The sequence below is a fragment of the Aphanomyces invadans genome (assembly GCF_000520115.1).
Source record: "Aphanomyces invadans strain NJM9701 unplaced genomic scaffold supercont1.10, whole genome shotgun sequence".
Lineage (NCBI taxonomy): Eukaryota > Oomycota > Saprolegniomycetes > Saprolegniales > Verrucalvaceae > Aphanomyces > Aphanomyces invadans.
The window spans coordinates 877,686-899,323 of NW_008580155.1; the positions used below are offsets into that span (position 1 = coordinate 877,686).

The 21,638-nt window shown below is 55.7% G+C and overlaps 8 protein-coding genes across 8 annotated transcripts; 5 read left to right on the top strand and 3 right to left on the bottom strand.

Moving 5' to 3' along the window:
- Positions 1–234: 234 nt before the first annotated feature.
- On the top strand, positions 235–5,225 carry H310_05943 (hypothetical protein). The gene is made up of 4 exons (XM_008870813.1): positions 235–984; positions 1,038–1,422; positions 1,464–1,591; positions 1,644–5,225. The coding sequence occupies exons 1-4, from the start codon at positions 253–255 to the stop codon at positions 5,172–5,174; spliced, it is 4,776 nt and encodes a 1,591-aa protein (XP_008869035.1). The 5' UTR covers positions 235–252; the 3' UTR covers positions 5,175–5,225.
- A 356-nt stretch (positions 5,226–5,581) lies between these two features.
- H310_05944 (hypothetical protein) lies at positions 5,582–7,416 on the top strand. Its single transcript, XM_008870814.1, has 6 exons — positions 5,582–5,857; positions 5,904–6,021; positions 6,088–6,222; positions 6,277–6,348; positions 6,423–6,509; positions 6,557–7,416. Exons 1-6 carry the CDS (start codon positions 5,607–5,609, stop codon positions 6,872–6,874), a joined length of 981 nt encoding a protein of 326 aa, XP_008869036.1. The 5' UTR covers positions 5,582–5,606; the 3' UTR covers positions 6,875–7,416.
- Positions 6,763–12,423, bottom strand: H310_05945 (hypothetical protein). The gene is made up of 5 exons (XM_008870815.1): positions 11,762–12,423; positions 11,491–11,705; positions 11,037–11,421; positions 10,848–10,981; positions 6,763–10,797 (listed from the first exon to the last, which is right to left on the bottom strand). The coding sequence occupies exons 1-5, from the start codon at positions 12,348–12,350 to the stop codon at positions 7,378–7,380; spliced, it is 4,743 nt and encodes a 1,580-aa protein (XP_008869037.1). The 5' UTR covers positions 12,351–12,423; the 3' UTR covers positions 6,763–7,377.
- Positions 12,424–13,911: 1,488 nt separating this feature from the next.
- H310_05946 (hypothetical protein) lies at positions 13,912–16,251 on the top strand. Its single transcript, XM_008870816.1, has one exon. It carries the CDS (start codon positions 13,929–13,931, stop codon positions 15,012–15,014), a length of 1,086 nt encoding a protein of 361 aa, XP_008869038.1. The 5' UTR covers positions 13,912–13,928; the 3' UTR covers positions 15,015–16,251.
- On the bottom strand, positions 14,991–16,257 carry H310_05947 (hypothetical protein). Its single transcript, XM_008870817.1, has one exon. It carries the CDS (start codon positions 16,063–16,065, stop codon positions 15,346–15,348), a length of 720 nt encoding a protein of 239 aa, XP_008869039.1. The 5' UTR covers positions 16,066–16,257; the 3' UTR covers positions 14,991–15,345.
- A 246-nt stretch (positions 16,258–16,503) lies between these two features.
- Positions 16,504–17,517, top strand: H310_05948 (hypothetical protein). Its single transcript, XM_008870818.1, has 5 exons — positions 16,504–16,519; positions 16,577–16,741; positions 16,788–16,952; positions 16,998–17,236; positions 17,291–17,517. Exons 2-5 carry the CDS (start codon positions 16,583–16,585, stop codon positions 17,487–17,489), a joined length of 762 nt encoding a protein of 253 aa, XP_008869040.1. The 5' UTR covers positions 16,504–16,519; positions 16,577–16,582; the 3' UTR covers positions 17,490–17,517.
- H310_05949 (23S rRNA (uracil-5-)-methyltransferase RumA) lies at positions 17,310–20,150 on the bottom strand. The gene is made up of 5 exons (XM_008870819.1): positions 19,214–20,150; positions 18,785–19,163; positions 18,510–18,721; positions 17,687–18,451; positions 17,310–17,632 (listed from the first exon to the last, which is right to left on the bottom strand). Exons 1-5 carry the CDS (start codon positions 20,105–20,107, stop codon positions 17,492–17,494), a joined length of 2,391 nt encoding a protein of 796 aa, XP_008869041.1. The 5' UTR covers positions 20,108–20,150; the 3' UTR covers positions 17,310–17,491.
- Positions 20,151–20,502: 352 nt separating this feature from the next.
- Positions 20,503–21,327, top strand: H310_05950 (hypothetical protein). Its single transcript, XM_008870820.1, has 2 exons — positions 20,503–20,972; positions 21,033–21,327. The coding sequence occupies exons 1-2, from the start codon at positions 20,586–20,588 to the stop codon at positions 21,234–21,236; spliced, it is 591 nt and encodes a 196-aa protein (XP_008869042.1). The 5' UTR covers positions 20,503–20,585; the 3' UTR covers positions 21,237–21,327.
- The last annotated feature ends 311 nt before the right edge of the window (positions 21,328–21,638 follow it).

Genomic DNA, 21,638 nt, shown 5'->3' on the forward strand with positions numbered 1-21,638 from the left:
TTGTGTAAGAGTATAAATTAAGCAAAGTTAAGCAAGCATTAATGTTGTAAGATGAACTGGTCTGCTATTGCACAGATTATTTTGTATGTTATATGTGTCGTACATATTTTGATTTAAGTATGTTACATATTTGGCCTCAGAGGCCCCCATTGGCTGCCCATTTTGGACCCATGACGTAACGCATCTATAAATAGGTGTTGGTTTCACAGAAGAGGATGGAACGGCGTAGTTGTGGCTTGGCCTGGCGACACCATGAGCCACCGCTTGTCTCAAGCGGCGCGGCACACGCAAGAACTCCTGGAAGATCTTGAGCGGGACAAAGAGCTGGACGTGATCCGTATCTTCCTTGCTCGGTTTGACTTGTTTCCAAGGCAACGGGACCCCAAGTCGGCCCCTATTCGCAGCGAAGAGTTGCGCGACCTGGTCAAGTTTTGGAAGCTCCATCGACAGCGCAACTTTTGGAAAAATCACACGACGAAAGAAGATCTTGTGCGCATGCTGTACAAACATATTACGACCAAAGTCCTGCCGAACGAAAAGACGCCGCTGATTCCAGAATCAGCTACACCGACGACGCCACCGGCAAATATGGTACCCATGGCCCCTCAATCCCCCGCCCGTCCACAGAGTGGAGGCATGGCAATGGATAGTCCGTCAAAGATTCGCCGCACGTCACGATTCACGACCGGGTCCGAACCTTACAATGGATTGTTGTCCAAGGTCAGCCCAAGCAAACTGAATGCGCTGGGGACGTATGGCGGCGATCTATTTGCCCAGCGCGGGGACTATGACAGCGGCATGATTTATGTCTCACGCTTGGCCCCGCCGGAAACAGACCTATCTTTTCAAAGCCTCGTCCAGGATGGTGGCGACGACTCGACCACAAAGGACTCAGTGTTGTCGCCGCAATTGAACATTCTTGACGAAGACTCAACTCGACGAGAGAAGCGTCTGATGACAGAGTGTGCTTGCAGTTTGTATCAGGTACGTGCATGGCCCTATCTTGCGACTCGTGGATTCAACGTTTGTGGCTGTAGCTGACGTTAGAGCCTGGTCACGAAGCTGCCATTGTCCGAGAAGGATGCATTCCCGCCATCGTTCGCATGTGTACCTTTGACGACTTGGATGTCAAGAAATACTGCTCTGCCACGATTGTAAACGTGTCCGTGGACAGTTCGCTCACTGGTCGCTTGATCGAGGAGGGTGTGCTGAGTGGGCTTATGGAACTCGCCAAAGTGCAGCAGGAAGACATTCGACGCAATGCTGCCATCGGCATTTGCCGCATCTCGTACGACCGACAGGGACAACACAAGTTGATCCAGGAAGGGAGTGTCCCGGCGCTGATTTCCATGCTCAACAACACGGATTTTGAAACCAAGGAAGCATGTGTCAAGACCCTCGTCAACATCTCGTCGTTTTCAGGTACGGGTCGAGACGACTCTGCCTCGCTGACGTGGCGGCAGGGTCCGTCGTGTCCGAGTCTGTCACGCACACGGTGACGCGCATCGCGGCCAAGAAGGACCCGGCGTACGACCGCTTCATTGTGGAAACCATTTGCGATATGTCATTGCTGTCGGGCCCTCGCGCCAAGGTTGGCGCGGTCTTGATGCCCGTTTTTCGAATTGACCGAGCTTGGCGTCTAGGCGGCGGACGACGGCATTCTCTTGCCCATATTTGACATCAATCGGGACAATGCAGACGTCGACTTGAAGCGCATGATGGCGATAGCGCTGAGCAACTTTTCCGGTCTCGAGACCAATCACCAGCACATGGTGAACCCGAGCATCTTGCATACACTGGACAGTCTCTTGGGCGTGGACGACGAATCGATCAAAGAAATGGCGTCGACCGCCGTGTCCAACATCGCGTGCACGGCCGAGTTCATCCCAAAGCTCGTGGCGTCGGTCGGGGAGGCGTTCAACCTGCCCCTTCGGCTCATCCAGTCGGGCTACAGCGCCACGGCCGCGCTGCAAGAAAACATCTCGGCCGCATTGCTCAGCATCGGCTTGAGCAATCAAGCTCACCGCCTTCTCTTGACCCAGAATGGCGTCGTGCTCCTCCTAATTTACTTCCTCGAATCCAGTAGCGCGACCACAAAGCGGCACACTGTCGTGTTGCTTTGCGCGCTCATGGCCGACGACCTCTCTCGCGCCCAGCTTGTTCAGCACGACGTGATAAAAGTCGTCGTCGCCCTGGCAGTCAGCCCTGCGACTCGAGAACTGTGTGCGGTGGCGCTGTTTAACCTGTCTTGCTTTGCCGACATGAGCCCCTACCTCCTGGCTCCGACAACGATCGATGCCCTCAAACACCTTCTGTCGCCCCCTGCGGCCCCGAGCACCCCCGGGGGCCACCTCAAGCCATCCGTCGACACGTCGGAGGTCACGCTGTCGATGACGCAGGAATTTTGCCTCAACTGCCTTTACAACATGTCGTTCTACCCTGGCAGCGCAGAGGTCTTGATTTCGTCGCATGCAGTCGCAACTCTCCATCAAGTCTTCCGAAAACCTTCCAAGAACGCCGACGCGAATTTGCGGGCAGCCGCCGTGCTGTGCAACATGTCGTTTTGTACGTACTCGACCTTGATCACGGCCATGCTCGACGACGACGCGCTCAAGCTGCTGAAGCGGCTCTCGTCCAGCGCGACAACAAAGGAGCTTGTGTTGTGCATTGCCACGACTCTGTGCAACATGGCGATTCCGGCGCTCCAGACGTCCGGCCCGGTGGTTGTGAACCAACTCATCGAGTTGTCGCACACCCCTCATGCCGACATTGCGTTTGTGTGTGCGATATCGTTTTCGAAACTCGCGTCGACGGCGACCCTTCGAGAAAACCTGGCCAAGGTCCTCGATCTCCCCCCCACGCTCACAGTGATGATGCGGTCCGGAATCGAAGAAGTACAAATCCACTGCGCTGCCGCGTTGTGCGGCCTTGCTTGCGAACGCGGCCAAAAGGGCAACCGCCACATGTGGAAGGAAGGCACGATCACCGACTTCATCGTGAACTCGCTCCTTCGCATCAACAGCGACTCGACCAAGGAAGTGTGCGCCCGCGTCCTCTTCAACGTCCTAACTCACGAAGACTGCCGGATGCACATGATCAAGGACGGTGTGCTATACGCTCTCGTCAAACTCGCCCGCCTCGACAGCGTCGAGATCCGGTCGCTGTGCGTCACCGCGCTGTACAACTTGAGCTGCGACGCGTCGATGGTGCCAGTCCTCATGGACATCAACGTCGCGCATGTGATCGCCAAGATGTGCGAAGGCGAGTTCAACCAAGTCGACAATCGCAGACGCCTCGCTGCATGCTTGTCCAACATTGCGTTGCAGCCAGGTCACGAACTCAAACTGATGGAGAACGGCGGACTCACAGCGGTGCTGCTGTTGTGCGACCACGGCGACGTCGAATGCATGCGGTACAGCGCGTCGGTGCTGTGTTCGCTCGCGACGCAGCCGGCCAATTGTGACGCCATGGCTGGGATTCCCGCCCTCGAGCTCCTCCTGAAAATGACCAACTCCCGCGACAGCTACCAATGCCTCTTTGCCCTCCACGCGCTGTGCAACATTTCGTGTGTTGCTGCGCTCCACGACAAGATCGAGGAGGCCGAAGCCATCTGCTCCATCATCCGAGTCTTGGGCGAAGCCGAAGAAGAAGACATCATGCTCACATGCTCGAAAATTCTGTGCAACCTTTCATTTCACCCGAAACACCACGCGACGATTCTCAAGCATAACTACGTGCCGGTGCTCCTTCAAGCGCTGAAGAAGACATGGTTCCAGAGCGTCGCCGACGTTAACGCTCGCATCTTGGCCACATTGAGCGAAGACGCATCCGTGATCGAACACCTCGTCGCGGGAGGGGCGGTCGAAGTGATGCACATGGCGTCGCGGGACGGCGACAAGGCCACAACCGTCGTGCAGTGCGTGATCTGCCTTGCTCGGCTCGCGCGGGGCCATCTCAGCGGATGCAAAGTCATTCAAGATGGCCTCTTCGACATCTTGAATGCTGCGATCCCGCTCTCGAACGATCCAAAGACACATCGGAAACTCGGCTCGGACCTCACGGAGCGCTGCTCGATGATCCTGCGGACGCTGTCGACGTTTGCCGTGTGCATTCCCGAGATGGTGGCCGACCCGCGGCTCATGCCGCTCGCAATTGCGCTTACAAAAGACGGCGACAAGGAAACGTCCAAGAACATCATCATGCTCTTGCACAACATCACGGCTGCGCGGAGCCGTGAATTTCAGCGCCAAGTGCGTCGTTCCGGCGTCATTCCCCTTCTCATCAAGCTCGCCAATGTGTGCACCACGGACGAGCTCCAGATTTGCGCTGTCGCCCTTGCCCACATCAACAGTGAATTGTCCGAAGCCGACCGGCACGAGCTCGAGGAGTACCACAAGGGGCTCGTTCGCACGATGATCTCGATGCTCGAGATGGACCCTCCCACGATGCTGCGCGCGGAAAAAGTGGCGACTGCCATGCCCCCGCTTCTCGTGATCAGCCGCCTTCGAACCGACTTTCTCCAAGGTTCCAATGCGACGAGGGTGTTGACGCAAATCCCCGTGTCGTGGCAGATTCAGAGTGCCCACATTGACGAGTCGACGCTTGTGCCAAAAGCGCCGTCGCACTTTTTGGACATGCTGCCGCAGAAACACCTTGCTTTCCACCTAAGCGTCAAAGAAGACTTGGTTGGAGCGTTCCAAATCTTGCAAGTCAGCTCGGAGAAGTGTCGCATGAAGTTGCCGCTTCCTCGCACCCTCATGAGCATGGACGCGATTCTCAACATCGTGGACACGGTCGTGGAAGAGCCGACGCATGCGCCAGTTTCAACCGACCCAGTGCACGAAACAGACGAACTGGATGAGCTCATGACGACTCCTCCAAAGTCCCCTGCCGGAACGACTCGAACCCCCAACACCCCCGGTCGACGCCATCATCATAGCCCACACACACCAAGCGGCGGCGGCGATGTCGACGACGAGTTGGGGGTGCGCAAGCCCTCGAAGACAGCTCACAAGCATAACTCGAGCGGTCGGAGTGTCAAGGGGGGGCATGCGCTCAAGGCGTCTTCCAGGAAAATCTCGCTCGCCAAGAATGGCTCGGTGAAGCATCTGCGGGCTGGAGATAGCAAGGCGAACGTGGTTCACGACCACGATAGTGTATTGCCTAAAATTTAAGCTAACTATCTGTACATTGCCGATCTCGTCGCGTGATCGCAAACCCCGCTTCCGATGTCTAGATGCGTCCACGAATCGTTCGGATCATTTACCTCGTCTCGCCGTCCGCCGCACAGCTAACTGGCTTGCACAATCGACAGCTTGTACGTTACCATCGTGCCAGTGGCAACGTCGTCGCGTGGAAAACCAAGCGTACAATGCCCCGCCGCGCATTGGTACGATCGAGCAACCTGCAACAACAACAAACTTTGCGTCATGCATGAAGCTCCCCGTGCGCCACCAAGCAAGGCCCTCGTCGACTCTTCGATCCATCCACTTCCGATGCTTCCATCGACCATGTCGGTGGAAGCGGATCCACCCTATCGAAATCCGCCAATCAGGACGCACGACGCCACGTGATTGGGCGACGCGGAGTTAAGGTGCAAGCGGCACATGGAGTCGGACGAAGGCGACGACCTCGTTGCGCTGCTCAACTCGGGATGGGAGCAGCCTCTTGGTAGACCGGAACGCGAACCCACCCAACTTCGCACGAGAGACCCGTTCTTGCTGGGCATCTTGCGGGAAGACGAGGCGAATGCTGGCACACCCCACCTTCACAGTTTGACGACGCGCCGACCATGGATTTGTGTGGATGCCGCCGACGAAGTTACTCCGCCGATGACGAAGTCCAATCGGAAAAACAGGTGCACCTGGTTGCCAGTCCTATGTTTGGTAACCTTGACGGGCCAGGAAGGGCTTTGACACTCCAGATGTACCACGAGGACCTCGTGCTTTGTCCAGTTCCATCACGCCATCTTCGCATCACCTTGACGAAGTAGACGCTTTGCGGCGACAATTGAAAGACACTGTACGCATTCGTCGCTGTCACGACTCTACTTGAGAATACGTCGGAGTGGGAGTGAATCGTTTGTAGACTGATGAACTCAAGATTTGGAAACAGCACTGCGCCACCACGTGCCACGTCCGAGCTCCTCGGACAAACCGGTCGGCGTCCTCCTCACACAATACCTCTGTCTCCGCTCGTCAAGACAAGCGAGCGGTGTCTGAAGTAAGCTCACGACCACGTCATGCTGCAGGTCTAATCGACGATTGCTACCACCAGCTTCAAGAGGCCCTCGGACACCTCCAAACCCGGCACGCACGTCTTCGAACGAGCCACGCGCAGCTTCGACAGGTACACATCTCGTGTTCTTGCTCTCAAATACTTGCCCTTTTACGAATCCATGGAATTTCGTAACTTTGGCGCAGCGGTGCAAAGAGCTGGAAACATTGACAGCATCTCAAACCGCAGCAAGCGCCATCCAAGAGCAAACGATTGCGTACTTGCAGGAAAAGGCAAGTTGTCATGGGCTCGCATCACGTCATTTTGAACTTGTGTGCAGTTGCAGGCGCAAACTAGCCACGGTTTGAGTAGATCGAAAGGCACTTCGAGCCCCCAGGTAGACTGCACAGGGGCGGTGCACTGCCAAGTCGACTCAAATCCGCCCGCTCGCGCACAAGATCTGCGGTCCAAAGCACGCGGGTTTGGCCATGCCACTTCAACTTTGAAGCCAGCGCTTCATTGGACAAAACAGTCTGATTTTTCACCAATCCCAAGCCTCCATTCCAAACCCATTGCTCCACCAATCACAGAGAAGCTGAGGCAGTTGTACCAAAAGCGGAAGAACGCCGCTGCCTCCTTGTCGTCGCCTTCAGCATGATCGCCCGCAGCGTCCGAGAAGCCGCTACGCACATGGGAGCTGTGCGTAGCCTAGTCCTTCAAAAGTCCGAAGACCTCTTGTGTCGAAACCTCATGTGCGAACGTGTCGGCGAGGCATGCATCTGTCGCTTCAGCATCGTTCTGGAGAAGCTGCCGCAGTTGCAAACCCTCAACGTGAGCAACAACCGGTTGCATGCGCTGCCACCATCTCTGTTCTCGGAACTTCCGCAACTGGAAGAGCTGGACCTGTCGCACAATCACCTTGTCGACTCGGCTCTCGATGGCCTTGAAAAGCTGCTGTTGATTCGTCTCCTCGACCTCTCCCACAATAACCTGTCAAGTGTGCCGCCCGTGCTGGCGCAGCTACCACATCTTGAACACGTTGACCTTCGCGGCAATCTACACCTTGACATACGTTCCCTTCCAACCCTTCCGCCCCACGTCACAATTCTCCACGAGTCCATCACCTAGGCCAAAGGAGCTGTATGAACTCTTACAAATAACTTAGAGTATTTGCGGCAACACGTGGACATTCTGCGAGGACTCGGGCAGCGCTGGTGTCGTCATGACTTTTCCTGAGCTCGATTGGGAGCCCAAGCGGTGAATGGATGGCTTGGACTTCTTCGGGGTCGCTGGCTTTGCAGCACGGACGGATGCCCCCGATCCTTGGCGCACCGCTTCTTCATTTTTCGAAGTGGAAATAGATGAAGCGGACGACATGCCTGGCTGTAGTGGTGTTTTGGTCGAGGTGGGCGGGGACGCTACCGTGGCCACCATGGGGAAGTTGATTGACGACGAGCTGAGATGCCGCAGCACCGTCGTGGGGGACATGGGCGAGTTGCGCGGGGCGGGCTTTATGTAGCACTTGTCCGGAGACACTTTTAGAACGCAAAACTTGCCAAACAATGTGTCCTTGATGGTTGGGGTTCGGTTTGCATTGCATGCAGGAAGCATCGTCAAGTACTCGCTCGGGTCGGCGGGGCAAAATCGACTTTCGTCGATCGTGGCGCACTGTGTCGCCCATACGATGGGGATCTGCTGGAGGACTCGAGAGCTTTGAATTCCATGGAGAAACTCCCATTCGTGCGCAGTCTTTGGCGGCAGGACGAGCGGGGGCGGCAGCGCCGACGCGGCTTTTTCCACCGTGTGCATCATGGATGCATCCATGTCGAGCATGGAGATGAGCGTCGCAACTAACCCTTTTTCAAACTCGTCTTGGGCATCGCGCTCTGCGTCGGTGAGGTCGGAATTCAGGTGGGCGAGGGAAACCGAACAAACAAGGCGCACGTCCGGGGGGCCGATTTTGGACAGCTTGATGAGGAGCGGGATGACGCCAGAAAGCCGTGCTTCTTTATGAAACGATCGGTTGCGCGCTGCCGTGATGTTATGGAGAAGCATGACGCAGTTCGTGCATGTGTCCTTGTCTCCGTGAAACGCAAGAGCAGACACAATCGGGACAATTCGGCGGTCGGCGACCATGGACGAAATGCACATCAAGTAGGTCGATAGTGTGCGCAGGATCATGGAACATCGCTCGGACGTGGTGGCAGTCAGGCGAGGACCAACTTGCGGGGGGTAGTCGAGCGGGACGGCCGTCGCGACGATGTCAAACAGTCCGTCCTCCAAAATGCGCATGCCGCTATGGCCACCACGCGACAGTCGACACAGTGACACGATGCAGTTCGATATTGCAGAAGACGATCCGTGCTGCGATGCAACGCGAAGGACTTGGACTGCGCCGTCGTTGACGAGGGCAGTTATGTCGTTGGAGTTGTCGCTAAGTGTGGCCAAGATGCGGGCCGCGACGTCCGCCACCGACGGATACACAATCTCTTGGCTGAACACCTTGACCATGGTGCGGACAAACCGGTACTTGAGAATGTGCGCATGGCGCTTGGGGTCGAACGAGAGGTTGCAAATGATTTTGGTGCACGTGAGCAAGATCGATTCCTCTTCGGCCTCGTCCAGAACGCGCAGAACCGAGCATATCGCGTCGGCCTCTTCGATCTTGTCGTGATTCGTGGGGATGCACGACATGTTGCAGAGTGCGTTGAGGGCAAAGATGCACTGTGTGCCGTCCTTCGAGTTGATCATTTTCAGCAGTAGCTCGACGATTGCGAGCGACGCCATGGCACCGCAGCAGTCGGCCACATTCGAAATCGAGCATAACACGGACGCTGAATACCGCAGGCAGTGCAGGTCGCCGTGGTCGCATAGGAGCACAATCGCGCCTAGCACGCCACCCTCGATGAGCTTTGTCTCGTTTCCTGGGCAAAGCGCAATGTTTGTGAGGCACGACGCGAGGCGCTGGCGGTTGGCTTCCGTGTTGGTGTCGCTCTCGCACATCTTGGAAATCACTTGCGCCACGTTGATGTCCATGAGCACCGGCACCATCGATTCGTCGCAGCTCAAGTTGTACAGAGCTGTAACACACAGCGTGCGGATTTCAACGCTGTCGAGGCGGGCAAGTTTGACGAGGGCGTACAGCACGCCATCTTTGATAAACCCGGCGCGGCCATCGTTGTGCGTGAGGACGTTGAAGAGGACTCGGGCGCAGATTTCTTTGGTCGAGTCGCTGTTGATACGCAGCAGCGAGTTCACGATGAAGTCACTGATCGCGCTGTCCTTCCACATGGTTCGGTGCAGCTTCGACGTTCGGTCGCTGGCGAGGCCACACAGGGCGGCGGCGCAATGAATCTGGACCTCTTCCACTCCCGACCGCATCATCATGGTCAGCGACGGCGCCAGCTCCGGGCATCTCGACAGCGCGTCCGCATACCCTGGGTTGTCGGCGAGCTTGTTGAACGCAATCGCACAGTTGAGCGAGATGTCGTTGTGGGCGGTGTGGGACAGGTCGATCAGCATCGACAGGACGGGCGAATTCGGCAACTCGATCGCGACGGTCGCAACGTTGCATAGAATAGTTGACGCACACATGAGCACTTCTTTGATCGCGCAGTGCGCCGTGAGTCGCTTCACGAGGCGGAGACCGTCGTCGGCGACGATGCGGGCCTGCGCATCCACGCAAAACGTTAAGTTGCACACGGTCGCGACCACGCGTTTGTTTTGGTCGATCACGCGGGAAGGTTTGCGAAAGACGTGACTGAGGACGCTGACGCAGCCTTCGGCAACGAGGGCGGCGCGGCTCGCGGAATAGAACGACAGGTTGTAGATGCAGCTGAGGCAGTAGTCTTGGATGCGGGTGAGGGTCACCGTAGTGTCTTTCATGTGGTTCGTGTCGTTGGCGTCGGTGTCGCCCACGAGGAGCGCAATCAGCGACTTGAGCGTATCGGGGGCGAGGAGGTACGGGCTCAAGTCCGTGTGGGCGGAGAAGTTGAGCATGGACATGGCGGCTAGCTCCCGCGTTTTGGGGAGCGGTGACGACGCGAGTTTGAGAAGCACACCGATCATATCGCATTGCATGAGTTCGCTGCGAGAGCTTTCGTGGGTCATGAGGCTGCACAGTGTGCACACGGCATTTTCCTGTGTGCCAGCACTGCCAGACTTGAGGAATTGCAGGAGCATCATGACTACGCCGCTGCGGGTCAAGAATAGTTCCTTGTCTTCCTCGCTCATGGCCAGGTTCGACAGCGCTAGCGACACGTTTTCTTGGATGACTTCGTTGGTCGTGTACCCAATTTGAATCAGCTTGAGAGCTATGTTGCTTTGAATCATTGCCTTGAGCGATTCGGGGCTGCACGTCAGATTCGCGACCGTGACCGCACCGAGCTCTCGAATGGACACATCGGGAACGTCCAAGAGAACCTCGAGGCATTTGAGCACGCGGGGCTGGCTCATGTGTGGGTGGTTTGCTTCGACAGTCGAAAAGTTGCACAGCGCTGTCCCTGCCAGCTGAAGAATCTCGACGTCCGTTGCGTGGTGGCCGATGAGTGACAGCGGCTCAAGCACACCGTCTTCGACCGCCTACGGACGTTGGAGTCACACGAACGACTTGAGTCCGATGGACTGCCTACCTTCACGCGGGGACCTGACAACAGGGACAGGTTGCAAATCGTCTCCCCCATGAATCGCAGACACGATCCGTCTTGTCGCCGAGGGCCGGCCATCTTCACCATTGTGTACACGACAGACTCAGAGATGACCGAGCCTACGTCCCACGCAATAATCGGGTGAATCGGCTGCGGAAACGGAACCACCCTCACCAGAGAATCCCGCGATATTCACGATCGCTTTGATGCAAGCTTCTTTCGTCTCGTTGTCGGAGCTGTTGAGCATCGAAATCATCGCAGGCACACTGCCTTCATGGAGCAGCCGCTGCTGCCCCGGTCGGTCGTACGATATCCGGCACATCCCGATCGCAGCGTTGCGGCGAATGTCCTCTTGCTGCACTTTGGAGAACTCCATGAGGCCCACCAAGAGGCCATCGTCCAGCATGCGCGGACACAGAGCGGCATTGCACGTCAAGTTGACGGTCGCGGCAGCGGCGTACTTCTTGACGTCATAGTCGTCGAACATACTGAGTCGCACGAGGGCCGGGACGCACCCTTCCTGGACGATTCCAGCTTCATGGCCGACATGCAGCGACAGCTATATGACACACCGTGTGTTGATCCCGGAAGTCTTGACTTCGCGATCTGTGGCACATGGAGTACGTACTTGGTACAAGCTGGACGCGCATTCTTGTTTCATGCGAACTTCCCGCGTCGATGAGTCTTCGTCCATGCGCTCGACCACAGTCGACGGCTCCGACATGTTGTTTGCAGCCGCGGCGGATGCTGTTGGGGACGCTGGCGTCGAGAACACGGTTTGCCTCGACTTGGGTGTGCTTTTTTCGTCCCCAGTGTCTCTATCTCCATTGTCGGCCCTAGACGCTAGAAAGGTTTCCGTCAAGGCTGCATCTCTGCTTGACGCGACTGTATCAACGTACTGACGTCGACGTTGCCAAGCCGCGAGAGGTAAATCATGCCATCTTCGTAGTCTCCACGCTGGCCAAACAAGTCGCCCAAGTACGACTCCAAGAGGAACGCCCCCCGGCGACTAGGCGATTTGGACGATGATATTGCCAGGTGTAGCTTGCGGTTCGATAGCCTCCTGTCGACGAGTGGTTTCTTTGCTGGGCTTTCAGGTACGGGTGTCTTTGGTCTCTCGGGCACGATGGGTGTCGCGGGACTGGATGTCGACGTGGGGCTGGACAAGGTCGCCGCTACGCCGACGCTTTTGTCGCCGATTCGTTCGGACGGGAGAACTTTGGTATTGATGTACTTGTACAGCGTCCGGACGAGTTCTTCTTTGGTCGCGTGAGTTTTCCAAAAGTTTCGCTGGCGGTGGAGTTTCCAGTGCTTGACCAGGTCACGAAGTTCTTCGGCCCGGATTGGCGCCGTTTTGGGGTCCCGTTTTCGAGGAAATAAGTTGTATTTGGTTAAGTACACTCGCAGCACGTCGAGCTCTTTGTCGCGCTCAAGTTCTTGCAAAAGCTCCTTCGTGTGCCGCGCATTCTGGGACAGTCTGTGGCTCATCCCCCGATATTCCACCGACAATCAGGGCGTGGTCGGCCCGGTGTACGCGGAAAGGGGATGAACCTGGTTTTCGCGAAACTCCCTGCTATTCTTAGCACCACCCGTGAATTTCTCGCTGCAGCGGCAAATTCAAATCGTGGAGTTTGGTTGGCAGACATCATGTCGTTCCATCGTGGCGCACGGGTTAGAGATGCCGACCGCCCCTACGCGGTGTCCCCAGCGGAACTGTGTCAACGCAAGCATGCTTGCTTCAGCCGTGGAGACTGGACAACGTTATCGCTCTCGTCATGCAGCACGCATTTGTGGCTTGCCCCCAAGCGGTGGCATCGTGCACTACCCACCGAGGTAACGCCTGGCGAAACGTTTTCTTCAAATAGTGTTACCAGTGAAACGTGACTGCCTGTCCTCCCCCCGATCAACTGTTCCCGGGAATTAGTGTATGTATTCATCCAAAGCATCCGGATACCTGATGGAGGGGTAGGGGTCGACACAAATTGAATGGCCAGTCCGGAAAGCACGGCCCTATGGCCAAGATCGTCAGTGTTGAATTTGACGACTAGCGAGAAGGAGAACGTGGAGATGGGAGTGCGATTGTGTGATATCTATCCCTATGATCATTTCTATCGGATTACTCTGAAAACAACAATCAATCAGAATGAAGATAACCTTTGTTAGGACGATGAGGGATATTTGTGCATATGTGCATGTTGTTTTGGGAACTCGATAGTGTGTCTAGAGATCAGGAGATTTGTAAAAGCAGTGCCGCTCAGCCAGAGGGATGGAGAGCGCAGACTGGCATCTCTTGCCAGACCAACCTGCACTCGTCGCTGATGGTCGAGTCGTCCATCGATCGCCCTCCGCAGACTTGTATGAGATGCCTCGACGCGGAACATTCGAACGAAGCATTCGGCTCGTCAGGACGTCATCTGCCGGCTTGGACGCGATGTTTCAGGTCGAGTGCACGTGCCATGAGTGCGGTACATTCTCTCAGCGTGGATGGCTCGTCAAAAACGACATGTCGGTGGAGCCATTGCCATCGAATCTCGTCCGTTGGCAGAATATTACGCCTCAAAACCAACAGAATCGAACGTTCTACCATACTTCGACGATCTGTCTCAGTTCCGGAGGAACTTGTCTAGATTCAACCAGCACGGACCGCTCCATGCGCTAGAGCTTGCGACAGTCAAGCAACAACTGGGTGTGCCACACGCCAGTAGTATTCTGGATGGGACGTCCACCGCTTTGCTCGACTCTGTTCGAGACCTCGGCACCGCCACTTCTCTCGTATGCAACGAATCGACGGTGCCCATTGCACACTCTGTCACAACACGCACGCCCCCTCCTGGCCGTGCAACATAAATTACACTACCCAAACCTGCGGTGCCGTCTCTATTTAGGCAGCGAGCTACAACGTACAAGTTGTCACGAATAATATCCAATCCAATCACCCAAATAGGAATTTAATCGACCTTTGGCCAATCAGAGAACCACTTGCCATTGACGCGCATGAACCCAATAGCGCCTTCACTGAGATCGACAAGTGTTGCACATTCTACAATTCGTTTGGTCGCCGACAACATGCCCCTTGACTTGCTATCCAAGGCAGCGACCGCCGACGGATACAACTACATCCTCCATGAAGTCACCCCCGCCCAGCTGCAGGTCCTGCGAGCGTCCATCCTCAAACTGTGGGACTTTGAAGCGAATGCGGCTACCCCGTTGAGCATGGAAGAGCTCAACGAGTGGGCGGAAGCTGGTGAATTCGCTGTTGCCATTCGCCTGCGGGGCAAAACGGCGTCATTTTGTACAGAAGACGACGCCGTTTTAGCTGTTGCCGAAACGTCCAAGCCTACCACCGCGTCGTCGACGGATTTGGTGGCGAGTGTCGTTGGCACCGTTCGCCACATGACAGTGTACCGGACGAAGCACACCACCGAGCTGCTCATGCACATTGGATGCCCGGTCTTTCTGTGGGATCGCACAAGGCTCCATGAAACTGGCGCTGTCGCCCAAGGCTATTTCCACGTGCCGTCCAAGTCGTTCCAACCCGCGGCACTTGGCCAGCGCCTGCCTCGCATTGAGTCCGGCAAAGACATTGTCACATACTTGAGCACCGCGTTCGTCGCGCCTGAAGTTGAAGGCACGGGGTTGCGACACCACTTGTCCTATGGCAAACTGGCGCGCAACATGCCCAACTATCGCCACGCTGCTCGCCTTGGCCACCGCATCTTCCTCACCACAACGCTGTACGACCACCGTGGCGCCGGGCTGAAGTTTGCCCATCCGTTCCTGCAACTCGTGGCCAAGCTCGCACGAGACATCGGGATCGAACTCGGCCTTGGTGCGGCCATCTCGTTCAACGTGATCCACTGGTCAGTCCAGTCGTGCTGGGATGAAGACGCGACCGTCGTCATGGCGTGCATCGACCCCATGGACGGCTTCGACGTCGACTCGAGTTACATGTACACAAGCCCGCGGCCATCGTCGATTTCGAATTTGGCTAGAGATTCTTCCCACATTGCAGGCATCCGATCTCGCCCGTACACACAATACACTCAGAGCAGTGCCAAGTGGTGGAATTGGCCCAAGCGAGTCGTCGAGTCCATGATGAAGTCGAACAGCAGGGGAGTTAGCGGCATTGATAGAACTAGTCGAGTGTATTAACATATATATAGCAACGACGACCACCGATCTCCCTTGGGGCAGGTCATCCTCGAGGGCGGCGCTTACCACGGCAGGGAATCTGCGACCAAACTCGGGAGTACTCATTAGATTTCGGAGGCTATTCAAAACTTTTGAATTCAGACCTTGACACACTGCATCAATCTTGGGGAAATGAAACTGCACATGAGCTTAGAGGACAAGCACGAACTCTGACGCTAAACTTCGATGTCGTTGTGAGAAATGACATGATGCACCAGGTGTGTGAATCGTATCAGGGTGGCGACTGGTTCAAGTCGCAACGACGGGTGCACACGGATCTTCATCGTTTTGTTTAGCCATGCAAGTCTAGCATTGTGTGGTTGGATTGAATGTAGGCGTCGAGGTTGGACTGTTTCTTGGACCAATTCGCGTCATCGTTTGCATATGGCACCGCTCGTCGCTCGTACACGGCAATGAAATGCTGCAGAAACCGAATGTACCAGCGCCAGAACGCTTCGTGACGGTGTAAACGACACTCCCTCGCGGCCCAAAAGTGGATTCGCATCCATGTCCGTGCGTCCACCAAGTTAAAATGATCGCCTCGTACGCTTTCGTGACGCTTTACACAATTCCACGCCTTGCTGTGGCTGCGTTGACGCATGCCGAGACGGCCACTGTCAGTCCACGGCTTCCCTTCGCCGCCCATTTTCTCAATGATCCAATTGGCGAGGCGGTGGCCGTGGGCCGTCGCTCCATCGTCTTCGAAGAAGAATGGCTTCAACTGCGAGTCCAAGAACGCATGGGCGTAAAACCGCGTACAACACTCTCGTATCTTGTCACCTCCTCCAATGTCACGGAGAAGGGAAGCGCTAGTATCGGTGGTGATGAAAGTACTATTGCGAACGACGAGGTCAACAGGCGTTGTGATTGACGCTATCGGGGCGGCTGCATGGGAGTGGAAAGGGCATGCGACCACATAATCGGTCGGGTCATCGATTCCAAGAGCCAGGTCCACGTTGGCAAAGGGGCATGCGGCCTTGGACGAAGCGACGTGTGGGGCAGTTCGGGTCATGAATGGAAGGTGCTTTGGGTTTGGTGGACGAATTGAAAGTGAGGGATGTGCGCGCGGACCACCGTGGCCCCCCCAGTCGCTTCTTCTTTTCGTCCCTACGCCGCCACGGCCATATCGAACGTGCCAGGCGCTTCCAGTTCGCGACGGAAGTTCCTCCCGTTGCGTGATCAAAATGCTGCTCTAATCCCGAAGCGTCGTCGACTGTGATTGGTCACTCTGCGTGTGAAATTGCACCAACCAAATGCATGCATTCAATTCCATGAGGCATGACATGGCATGGCTGCGAGCGCACGCGTTGGCCGACGTGGCAGTGTATCTGACGCCATCAGAGAAGCAGCTCTGTGCATGTGCGTGCAAATTATGGAGAAGTCTGATGAGTGTACAATGGTCGGAGCGATCCCGTCGCTGGGACTTCTCCAAATCAGTCAGCAATGTGGTTGACGTGGTCAACCAGGTCCCCAGCACCCCTGGTCAAAACGATGGGTACCCCTGACGTGTACCTTCCTCGCAGGTTGGCATGTGCAAGACCAAAAGACGACTTTGGTCAGTCAAGCAAGGCCTGGTCCTCGGGACCGACCTGTACTATGTAGCGTGCGGCATCCGTCGTTCATGCTTGATCGATTGCATGCACATGACCTCGTCGATGGCCGAGACTGTGTTGGCCGCATTGACAAACGTAGTTGACTAGGTCATTACGACATCGTGCTGATTTCGCGGTGTAGGAATTTCCAGCATTTGAACATGTCGTTGCCATGTCGGTCGACGACAACATGTTCTTTGTGCATCGCGTGCATTTCGTCCAAGCCAAACTCGTCGACATTGCATACGGCTTCACCAACCTCTACGTCGTTGACGTCAACAAGACGCACGTCGACGAGGTTCCTCATGTACTTGGCTATACGCCACCCCAGTAAAGCTCATCGCTGCCATAGAGGCTGTCGGATTCAACTGTGATCATGCACTTCCTGCAGTTGGTAGTTCGAACTCTGACTGAGCAGTCTCGACCAACAATCGCCCTACCTGCCGTTGGGACCCCATCGCACACCGCCGTGGCGGGGCTATTTCTAAACTACCCCGTCATCTACTCGTTGGATACCAATGGTACATGTGGCGAGAATACACTTGCGATGCAACCTCTGGTTGTGTTTGAGCTCGTGCTAACCAGTCTTCGGTATATCCACGCGCCTTGACGGAATATGTTTCGTCATCAACTTCTCGTGTCTAGCACTGGCCAGTCGTCGTCGCTTCTCAAGTACTCGCTACCACAGGCTTTGCTCGTTAAACGAGGCAACCACGTGGGCCTGTTGCGTGCCCACTTGCTAGTTGCTTGCCCAAGGAAGCGCGCTGACGTCGTCGAAGTCTATCCTCTGTCAAGTTGGACGGTCCATGTATCGTACATCACGTTGCCATTGGTCGCATTATAACTCTAATTCGATTGTCGTTCAAATACAATGATCATTTCGCAGTGCTCCGTGTGAGGAAACATGTCGACGGGGGCCGCGGCCACGGGCTTGAAGGCAGCTCCCTTCAAGTTGCTCGTCTCGGGACCGCACAACGTAGCTGCATTCTAAACACGACTCAGTGAATATCGCAGGCGACGTGGACAGGGTCAGCAGTGTACCTCGACGAGCGACCCGGTGGGGTTGCAGCTCACGTAAACGATGCGTGTGACAGGCCTGAAGGCACGGAGGGCGCGAAGGACTTTGATGTGGAGACCCGCTCGGGGTGGATCGACGACAGCGACCGCGCGTTCCAAGCGAAGGTCGTTGCCTTCTCGCGGCTTGCGGAGGACCTCCTTCATCACGTCTTCAGCTTTTGCGTTGACAAAGGTAGCGTTCGAAATGCCGTTGATCGTGGCGTTGGCGGCAGCATCATCAGTCGCGGCTTTGCACAACTCGATCCCGACGATTTTGCCGGCATCGGCTGCCAGACAGAGCCCGATCGTTCCAGTCCCGCAACACACGTCGTACACTTGGGTCTTGTCGTCGGCTGCAGCGTATTCACGGACGAGAGAGTAGAGAGCTTCAGCGCCGGGCGTGTTGACTTGGAAGAAAGCGTTGGCCGAGATGCGGAAGCGCAGACCAAGCAGCTCCTCTTCGATTTGCGTCTTGCCGTACACGTGGACCACGGGATGGTCCTCTTCGGGGGCAGACACCCCCGTGTACTCTTGCACAAAGAACGACGCGATCGCATGCTTCGACGTCATCGCAGCCACAACGTTCGACTTTGCGGCTTCCCAGGTCGTTTCGTCCAGGCTCGACGGGTTGGCTTGGACACACACCATCACCTCCTTCGTGTGGACGCTCGCCCGGATGGTGAGGAGGCGCCACACGCCTTCGTGGGTCGTTACGTCATATACGGGCAGCTCGGATTGATTCAGAAACTCCTACAATCACCCGGCATCACCGACACACCCGCTCGAGTGTGTGGAAATGTGCTCGTACTTGGAATGTTTTGACCATGGCCTTCATGGAAGCCGGCACATTGACGCAGTCATCGGGGCCCCCGACGGACACGAGGCCATCCTTGTACGTCCCAAACCGAAAACCGACAATGGGCTTGCGGTCCGCGTCGTACCCGCAGCTGAATTCGCACTTGTTGCGATATCCTTCCAGCGCGGGCGACGGTGTGATTGGTTTCATCGAGCAGCACAAGCCTACATCACGACGTCCACGTCGTCGTTATACCAAACACGTGAGGACTGCAGGAGAGAAAATACCCTTGTGGGACGCAAACCCTACGACGGCCCCCGTCTGCGCGCTGTTCTCAAGCAGAATCTCTTTCTTGGCGCGGGTGATGCCATCATCGTTCAAAAAAACAATTTCCGTCCGCGCCGATGGGAATTCCTGCAGGACCACAATCAACTTGGCGTCGTGGGACGTCATTCCAGTCACGTTGGCGTGCGAAAAAGGGCACGTGTCAAACACAAGCGCTTCTGTTGCATCCGCCGTCAACGGCGCGCGCTTCCACGTGCCGTCCGCCAGAGTCGCGTAGAAGAAACTCTGGTGCACTGTGATTGCGGTGGCTGCTACGTCCAGCGACGCAAGCGGCACCCATGTTGCATCGGCACGTTGGCCATCCACCACACGTTTCAAGATCTAGTGGGATGAATCGTCAGCAACCACCTACGCATCGCATGCAAACATACTTGTCCGTCGGAAGTGGCACACACCAAATGCCCTCGAAACGACGCCATCGCAGTGACCGACGTGACGGCGGGTGCGGCTGAGTACTGCGACCAGGTACGAGCGTCCGTGTCGAAGGTGTACAAAAGGCCATCTGTGTTGGTTGCAATCAAGTCGGACGCAAACGAGATGAGCCCATTGAAGCCGTCGGCCTTGGCCTGGAACACCCACGGTGCGTCTTCGCTCTGAAGGCTTTGCGCATACAGACCAGATGGGGTGAGGAGGTACAGCGACCCCGTGCTGTCGAGCCAGGAGGGCACAATCACTTCGGATGGACCTCCTACAACCTCGTCGAGCGTAGCAACCCCTTGCAACTTGCGCAGGCGCTTGCGCTCCTCCGAGACGCGCTTCTGTTTGTCCATGTACTCCTTGCGCGTTTGTCGCACGATACGCACCAACACCTTCTTCATCGCGTCGTCTTTGCGCTCTAGCTGTTCGGCGTACGGAACATTTCGCCATGGGGTCACAGCATCCATGACGGTTTTGGCCGCGGTGCTCGAGTCGTCCGATGGGTCGACGCGCATTGGCTTCAGGCTGCGCTTTGCCAACGCGGGTTTGACCTCGAGTTTTTCACTGTTCATCCAATCGATCTTGGAAAGAACGTCGAGAGCGGTGTCTCGCTCTTCCTTGGATTCATACACAATGAACCCGAACGAGCTCTTGTTCAGCTTCTGGATCGCCTTGTACACGTGGTTGTGCTCAGACAACACAATCTCCAAATCTTTCTTGGTCTTCCACGCGCCAAAGTTCATCACAATCACTTTACATTCATCTTCCTTGGACGGCGACGATACATCGTCGCCCGCGTCGGCAGCCTTACGCTTGTTGTTGCGCTGCGGTTTCCTGCCGTTGCCCATGGTATCGCTTCACGTTGGTGGTGGGAACTCGAACACGGTGGGGAAAACGATGAATTCGTTTATTTTTAACAGGCAAAATCCGTCATCTATTTAGAAATCATTCAAATCCAAGAACCCACACTGTATCAAACAACATAAAGTCGATGCAATCCACGGTGCTTGTAGATAATGAGATTCCATTGGCCAAAATGCAGAATTCGCAAGATCAACCAATCATATCGGCGCTTCGAAATTCCATTGGTTGGCTGCGCACGGTGGATCCACATTCCTACGTCGATTTTGATTGACCAGACTGGTCGTGTCCTAACACCTGATTGGCCAATTGTAAATCGCCAACTTCGATTCATTTATTGGATTTGAATTCGTTGAGGTTGAAAAAGCGAAGTTCGAAGTGAAGTGAATCAATCAGCATGACATCGTCGGCCGCCCGCAACAAGGACACCTCCAGCAGCACAACAGAGCCGACCCCGACGACAGAATGGCCCGCCCCACAGACGAAGACGCATCAATTGAGTTGTTGTCTACCACTGACATCCAGCGACCAGTGCGACAGCCTCGCCATTTAATCCTCCTCCAGCCCACCATGACAACAAGCGGCCTGGAGGTTTCTGTGCATGAATGCCCTCGCACTATGATGCGAGAACTCGTGCACGTGTTCCCCAACACACTCAAGAAGGAGTGTCATGTGCTTGCTGTTGTCACAAATCAACGTGCCAGCGTGGACTTGGCTCAGTTCGGCGAAGAAGCCGACAAGGAGAAAGATCGCCTGCTGGAGAACTTTGTCAAGTGGGCACATGAAGTGGCCGCAGCATTGACGGCCGCGGGGCATTGGGCAGACTTCATCGACCCTTGCTCTGGGTTGCCGGTAAGTTATCACGGTTGGGCAGTTTGCTGCCCTCATTTCGTTTCTCATGGTTGGGAGTAGATGTTGGCGCTCAACTCAAACAAAGTGTACAGTGAAGTGGACGGCGTCGAAGTGCTTTTGCGGTACAATTGCTTGAGCGCTGGCATGTGCAAGATCTTGATTCATCCGGAATGGGGCGCTGCCGTCTATCCTGCGTCGCTCTTTACCACTGCCCCATCGGAGCTCGTCCTCAACGTCGTGTCCAAGGGATTCGTCCAACACTAGTTCAACACTCGCTCGTACGTAGCGTGTAATAATGTGGTGTCTCGCGCCACGACTGTATAGATATCTAATTCGCATGTGTGCAAACCTGTCAGCTGAGTGTGAGTTCGATGTAGCTCAGGATCACGACCACGTGACTGAACACGTGCTAGCCATGAACCCTGTTGACTTTGCCAACGTGACATTGTGGCTTGCTTGAGTGGTGGAGGAAGTATGCAGGAGGGGGCTCACGTGGGCAGTCCATGCCGCCGTGGACACTGCGGAAGCAAGCTTAGCAAATTTGGCGCGAGAACGAAATTCATGTGCTCTATGCGATATCAAAGGTTTTATGAATATCAATTAACAAGAATATTTAATATAAGCAATTATTAGTTGTTAAAGGTGCTTGCATCATTGCAAATTGTT